The sequence below is a fragment of the Emys orbicularis genome, chromosome 11 (genome assembly GCF_028017835.1).
Source record: "Emys orbicularis isolate rEmyOrb1 chromosome 11, rEmyOrb1.hap1, whole genome shotgun sequence".
NCBI lineage: Eukaryota > Metazoa > Chordata > Testudines > Emydidae > Emys > Emys orbicularis.
Window position 1 is genome coordinate 51,936,947 of NC_088693.1, and position 7,098 is coordinate 51,944,044.

General features: G+C 40.8%; 1 protein-coding gene across 1 annotated transcript in view; it reads left to right on the plus strand.

Annotated features, from left to right (window-relative positions):
* Positions 1-1,617, plus strand: part of MFSD6 (major facilitator superfamily domain containing 6) — a 29,041-nt gene extending 27,424 nt beyond the window's left edge. Inside the window, exon 6 of the mRNA XM_065413726.1 lies at positions 1,453-1,617. Within this exon, the coding sequence (XP_065269798.1) occupies positions 1,453-1,617 (165 nt within the window). The remainder of the gene's footprint in view (positions 1-1,452) is intronic.
* Positions 1,618-7,098: the final 5,481 nt, after the last annotated feature.

A 7,098-nucleotide genomic window follows, 5' to 3' on the forward strand; every position in this document is an offset into this window, starting at 1 on the left:
GTTTTTAGGGTCAGACATCAAAAACCCTATTTCTTGCTCAACCAAATCCAAATTTTAAAGTTAGGCTAAATAGGACTCTTAATGTTTCCTCCCTCCCCTGGCTGGTTGCACTCGTATCAGGGCAGTCTGCTATTCTGCAACTGGCCAGTTTCAATGACCTCTGTCTTCCAGATTGTGAATAAAAGATGGCCAATGAGCATTCAACCCTACCACAACAACAAGACACTTAAGCACCTGCAAAGTGTAGCTTCTTTTCCCACTGTATTGTATGTAAAATTTTGGTATTTAAAAACTAGTGTAGACCCAGAATGAAGCAGTATTCCACACGCATGATGCATCTCAGCTCCATGAAGCTAAAGATATATTTAATCATTTCAGCTCCTTGGAGAAATTGCCTGCTTTTACAGAACACACCCACATTTTAATTCTAAAAATTAAAAAACAAACTCCCTATGCATTGCTGTTGCTTTATTTCACCTTATTCTTTTAGCCTGAATTTAACAAAACACTAAACCCAGAAAAGGCTGCCTAGCTATCTTGTTAAACATTTTAAATGGCATTCCTAAAAGAATTCACATGAAAGTTGGTCATTTGAAGGAGAAACTTGAGCATAGAAAAGGGGATTAATGACAGAAAAACTTTGGTTCCTCCTCATTTCACATTACTGCTTGCTTATAGTAATCCTTCAAGGAAAGAGCATGCTCACCACTCTAATTACTTGATACAAAACAAATCTTCCAAGATAAATCGTGAGGTTAGAAGATGTTGTAGTACTAATATTGTACAAGACTTTTTTTTGTCTTTGGCCCTCAGGGAATGCAGCTAGCATTTGTCTTTAAAATAAGATCACATAATCTGGGAAAGCTTTTAAAAATGTGCACTGAGCCTTTTAGAAAATTGTTCTCAACTATTTTCTTCTTGACTGAACCAGAGAATTGCCTGCTTGAATCACTGACCTAACCGTTATTACTAAGAAAAGGCCTATTGCTAAGTAAATTGGATGAAATTTATGTGCTTTTACTGCAAAAGTGCTGTCACTCAGTGGCTCTGAGAAATATCTTACTTAGAAAAAATGTTAAGGAAATATAGGTGGATTTGCAGAAGGGAGCATGAAGTATGTTTTTAGCAAACAATGCAGTCATAATGGTTATTGTTGTCTGTATACAGTAGAAGACTATTCATAGTTTTTGTCTTAAAACATAGCGAGTTTGTTTTTTGCATGCTTCTTGTGGAAGTGCAGTTAGGAAAAAAAATGGAAGGTAAGTTTTCTGCTTGTTGTTACATTCATATGTAGATAACATTACTATCTTATTGCTTTCCTGCTTTATGTTCACTTGCTGTGTTGCATGCATTCAGTGTAAGAACACTTTCCGAATGTGTCTGAATGCATTTCCCCATAGGGTAGTGTAATGAGAGTATGCACTTACATTTGCATGTGTTCTCTCTCTTTAGAAAGCCAGTGAGAATCAGAGTGCTCCAGCAGCCAGTCCAACAGAACAGCCCCCAAATCTGAGAGAAACTGATGAATCCAGAGATTGTTCAATACCTGCAGCGACACTCAACTCCCAAACTGACCCAGAGCCCCCTAGTGTTGGATCAGCTTCCCTTTCTCAGTAATGCTCCATCTGCTGCTGCAGGGCACTAAGATGACTTCATCTTATCAAATCCACTGCATGAAATCGTGCTGCTCTGCTGGGAAATGGTGGAACAAGAGCTCAAAAGAGCCCTTCACCTTATGTGACTAGGAACTACAGGCGCTCAGCACGTCTTGAAATCAGACACATCACATGATGCAGCACAAGCTTTTAAATATTTAAGACCATTTATATGACAATATACAGTAGCAACATTGCAGGGGAAGCTAAAGGTCTGGAACGCTTGGTAGAGGAAATGGGACTGAATCTCACTGCCTTAGAAATTCTCAGTTGCTTTGCTAAAGTTTGGTCAAATGTTATGAGATTCTTTGCAATCTGTAGAGAAAGGGGAGCTTATACTGACAGTTGTGTAATGTGAAGAAAAAACACTAAGTCACTTGATATAATTTCCCCTATTTGATCAATTAGTTTAAATTTAATTTTTCCCCACAGAGAAACTAAACTGGAGAAGAAAACACTATGGTCTTTCTTTTTAGGAGAAAAATTGCATTTCCCTGGAAAAGTTAAATAAACTAAGAGACACTAGACAAAGTAAATACATAAATAAAGGTGCAGCCTAGTCTTTTGCAAAGACTTCTCAAAAACCTTGAATAGCTTCAGCAAGAATGTTTTTATAATGTGGTGGTGGATAAAGTGACACCAAGTGGAATCTTTGAATAGTTAAGCTGCCATTAACGCTCTTCCGAGAGGTAGGTTTAGTTTGGCAAGGCATAAACTTTTGAAAAGGGCATTTTAGAAAGAACCAGATGGAGGTGAGGTTAAATCAACTCAGTATGCTTACAGCCCTTCACTAAACGGGGTGTTTGCTAAATGTATGTGTGTATAATTTTAGGTTTAATGATATGCCCAAGACCACAGACCTTGGTCAAGATTGGGCAGTTTGAGATTGATTGAGAGTGTCCACTGGAAACATCTTTTTATTTTATTTTTTATTTCATCATATTAAATATTGTTGAACTAAGTGTTCCTACTGTGGTTATGTATAGAAGATAATAAGAGCTTCAAGTGCCTGGGGAGGGAATTGCCTATAAATCATAATGATTGGGGGTAGGGAGGGGGAGATGCTGTTAACAGGAGTTTCAATGAGCAAAACCCTCCGAAATAAAGAAACATGATTAAATTGACCGTATGTTTAGAGACTTGTTTTACACAGACAGTGTCAGACACTGGAAGATTTTGAGTTATGTCTAGTCATGCTTTTCAATGTTAACTGTAGCCAGCCCACTGGCTGGTTCATAACAGATTGCTGCTGAGAGGAGAACTTGGGTTCAAGGTTGAAATCAATGGGCTGGCATGGGGTGTAAGTCAGGACAGTATTTGGCCCAGTGTCTCACATCCGTGAACTGATCCTGAGGGGCTGAGCCCATGTAGCTTCCATTGAAGTGACTAGGAATGGCAGGTGCTCAGCCTGTTTTGGAATCAGACACGTGCTCAGCAGGCTTCCTTGCAGAAGGTGCATGCTGCCTCACTTGACTTCAGTGCACAGCCTGTGGCATGATACAGCTGGGTGTGAGGGAGGAAGAGAAGAATGATGGTTTAGAATGAAGCGGTGAGTGGAAATTCCAGACCCTTTGATCCCCAGTTGGATGAACTAAGGCCTCCCCTGCTATCCTCACACATGCCTTAGCAAGGCCTATGGGGCTGAGGTCAAGTGCACACATTGGTGCCTGGGACCAGCACCACAAAGAGAGTACAATTAAATGTTAATAACTAGCCACTAGTTATGTTTTGCACTTGAACTTAAATGTACTGTACTGTAAATTCTCATGACTCGTTGAAGTGTCCTTTAAAATCAGAAATGTATTTATTGTATGTTTGTATAACATTTTGGGAATGGAGAACTGAATGGGTGACAGGCTAAAGGTGTTAAATTTTCTCAGCTAAGCGAAAACGTTTATACAGAGTTAATGCAATATGGTGTTACCTCAACTTCTACTGAACAGCACCTACATTGTGAGGTGGAGATCTTACATATTGTGTTTACACTTCCAAATTGTTTTTTTGAAATGCCTGCTCTTTTGGAACTGTACATTCATTCCCTGTTGCAAAGTGAACATGTACACATGGGTTTTGATATTTGTGAAAATTGTAAAAGTGCGGTAAGAAAAATATAAAATATCTATAATGTGTTTAAAAGAACCTGTCTGAATATTTTTATTAAATTTCCCATTTTGCGTAATCACATATTGGCCACATACATGATGATAATCTGAGTTTAAAAAAAATCAATCCTAAACAGCTTTGGCAAGGTTCTCCCATGAAAGATTTTGCATTGCCTTAATGTATATGAGGTGAAAGGCAAATCAGTATCTCAAATCAAAATCGGTTTGTGAGGGGGAGCAGAATGTAGGAGCAAATCACCCAAGTCTCATGGTAATGGAAAGCTAGTAGTGGGATGATCTATAAGGGATCAGTGCATCCCAAACAGCCCGGCATAGATGGATGAGTGTGGTTTGAGTTATGCAAGTTCTTCTTATTGCAGGCCAAGAGATAAAGTAGAAAGTGGTCTGAGCTGCCACTTGTAACCACATTTTCATAACTTTCTGAATATTTGTATCTTAGCCCCAATAAACCCATTTAAGCAGCCATCTTCAACATCTGATTCTAGTCCTCTTAACTGCGAATTCCTAACTAAATGAATATATTTGCACCAGTGTGTCCAGTAGCAGTGTTTGTTGGCACAGTGAAGTTTATCTTGACAGAACAAATTTAATTTGCTTGTTTCTTCCGACTGCTTAATTTGAGGGGCATGTGGGAGCAGCAGAAGGGGGAGACCTTGGGAATCTATAGATCTTCCATACTCATTAAGGGGAAATCTCCTACAAACCCCAACCAGAAGCTGGGAGTGGATGACGGGATGGATCACTTGATGATTGCCTGTTCTGTATATTCCCTCTGAAGCACATGGCATTGGCTGCTGTCAGAAGTCAGGATACTAGGCTAGATGGACCATTGGTCTGACCCAGTAAGGCCATTCTTATGTTCCTCCTCTTCAACCGTACCTATCTTACTATCACCACACTGTGGTTCTGCTGAGGTTTGGCTCTTCTGTGGGCATGGAGAAGGCTGGGAAGATTTCACTCTATGCAAACACTTCTCTGGGGATTGGGGGGAAATAGAGAAACACCTCTTTGAAGCAGCAGGGGAACTGCACCCTTTAGATGTGTTGTGAGGTACAAGACCAAAGGACCTCAACCTCCCCCCGAAGGACAGGTGCACCCACCTGTCTGACTGCTCTTTGTGACGTGTACTGTTTTCATAAAGTGATTAAAATGAACCAAGCAAACGTTGCTAGCTGAAAAATATTTTTATTTAAAAGCTTGACACAGCATAGTATGTCGAGTGCACTGTACATGAAATTCATATATTTCCAAAACCTGAAATTGTTGAAAAAAAATTAATGAAGCAGAGGATAAAATAGTATACAAGCCTTCATTAAGGGAGGAAGGATGCTCTAATGGTAAAGACACAGGCCTGGGGCTTAGGAGATCTGGGTTCTGCTCTCACAAAGACTTAGTGTGTGACCTTGGGATGTCACTTTCAACTCTCGCAGTGCTCCTCTAAAATGGGGATAGTACCGACCTATCTCACAGGAGTGCCATGAGGATAAATTCCAGTGTTTTGTAAAGTGCTCAGAAACCAAGTGGGTGATTGGGGGGGGGGGGGGCGTTGTTTACATAGATAAACATTCATAAATCCTCAAAGTTCATGATCTTAGCGATATTTGGAGGAGGCTTTAAAGGTTTGTTTTAATGTTCTTTTTGAGCTAGTCATTAAAACATTCGTGTGTATCTCGGGCTGCTGTTGCTCTTCTCTCCTGGGGGTGCGGGGCGAGGTGTTTGAAGCAGCCGCCCTACTTGATCATCTACTGAAAAATATTGAGAAAACAGGTAAAGTGCAGGAAAAATTCAACTGTATTGAATTGTTTTCCCCCCAGTGAACATATTAATGTTAATAGTGAGCTATGTGACTATATCATTATGGAGGTGCAGGCAGTCCCTGTACATCACCTTGTGGCTCAGTTTGGTACTGCAGCAGTGCCCCCCTCCTTCATTTCCCCTGATTAGGGGGGCCATAGGTTTGCTTTAACACCCGGAGGGGAGCTAACACACACTAACAACATAAAGTTCTCTTTTATCAAGGCTTCAGGACAGGAGTAATTCAATTAAAACCGGCCCATAAGGTCCTCACCTCAGAACCTGTTTCAACTTCAAAATTTAAATCCATAAACAAAGCCTCTAGTTAAGCTCCAGGACACTGACCAGCCTGAGAGAAAACAACCAACACCTGCTATCACATGCACAGTTTCTACTTCCCTCTCTCTTGTTCAGTTTCTTTTCTGTTTATCTAGCCCAGCCCTAGGGTGGAGCAGGGTCTCCTTGATTACACCCCAGGCGGTCCTAGCTGTAGGTTCCAGCCTGTCCCTTAAAGGGCTAGTACATTTCTTCACAAGGATAATATACTCATGTGTGGGGGCATCATCACCAATCTATTAGCTGCTTTGTTTCATAAAGCTCAAGGGGGTTGCCTGGATTTAAATTGGGACAAGATATGTCCCTTAAAAAAAAAAAAAATCATGATTGTGAACCTTCAGCTACCTGAGCACTGTGGCTGAAAATCCTTTACCTGCTTCAGTATGGTGCAGAGAGCCTGAAATGTGTCATACTACGTTGCCTTTCCTTGACAGGCCAGATATTTATAACAATACATTTCAAGTACTTAGCTTCAACTATGCAGGTGTAACATAAACCTCCTCCAGCCATGTAAGGCCATTGTGTTAGAGGAGAGATCCACCCCTCTGCAACGCAGCCAAAGACCTTGGACTTTATCCACCTCTCCTGTGGTTCTGACCACTGTTTGGTGAATGTATCTACTAATGTGATGGGTTTATCTTGCTAGTAGTAGAAAGCACCAAAGCAAGCCCAATATGATGCTGGGACTGGGATGGAGAGATGTGGCCGTGAATCTAGCAGAGTCCTCCCCCCGTATTTTATTGGTGACAATTACAGACTTGCTCAGTAGAGCCCTCTTGCTGCTAACATAATCATGGTCCCAGTTTGGTTTATAAATTTTAATAAGTAGGGCTTATCTTCTCTCACACACCCGCTGTATGGCTATAGAATGAGCTTGTCTTCCTGAATGAGTGAGATGGTCTAATGGTGTTTAATTAGGTGTTAGGCTTCTCTTTATTGAAAAACAGAAAAAAATCTCATTTTAAAATTTTAATTTAAACTCTAGAGCCTCCTGGAGTCTCCCTATAATTCTCTCTGGGAAGTGCTAATATAAAGGCAAGCTCTGATGACTTTTCAGTGTAAGGAGGCACCCATGTATATGGTAAGCTGTTTCTTTTTAGCACTGTTTTATGCTATTTGGGTCCCATCTCGTGTCTTTCCCCCCCCCCCCCCCCCCCCCCCGGGGAGACTAGCAACTGAGACATCTCCAA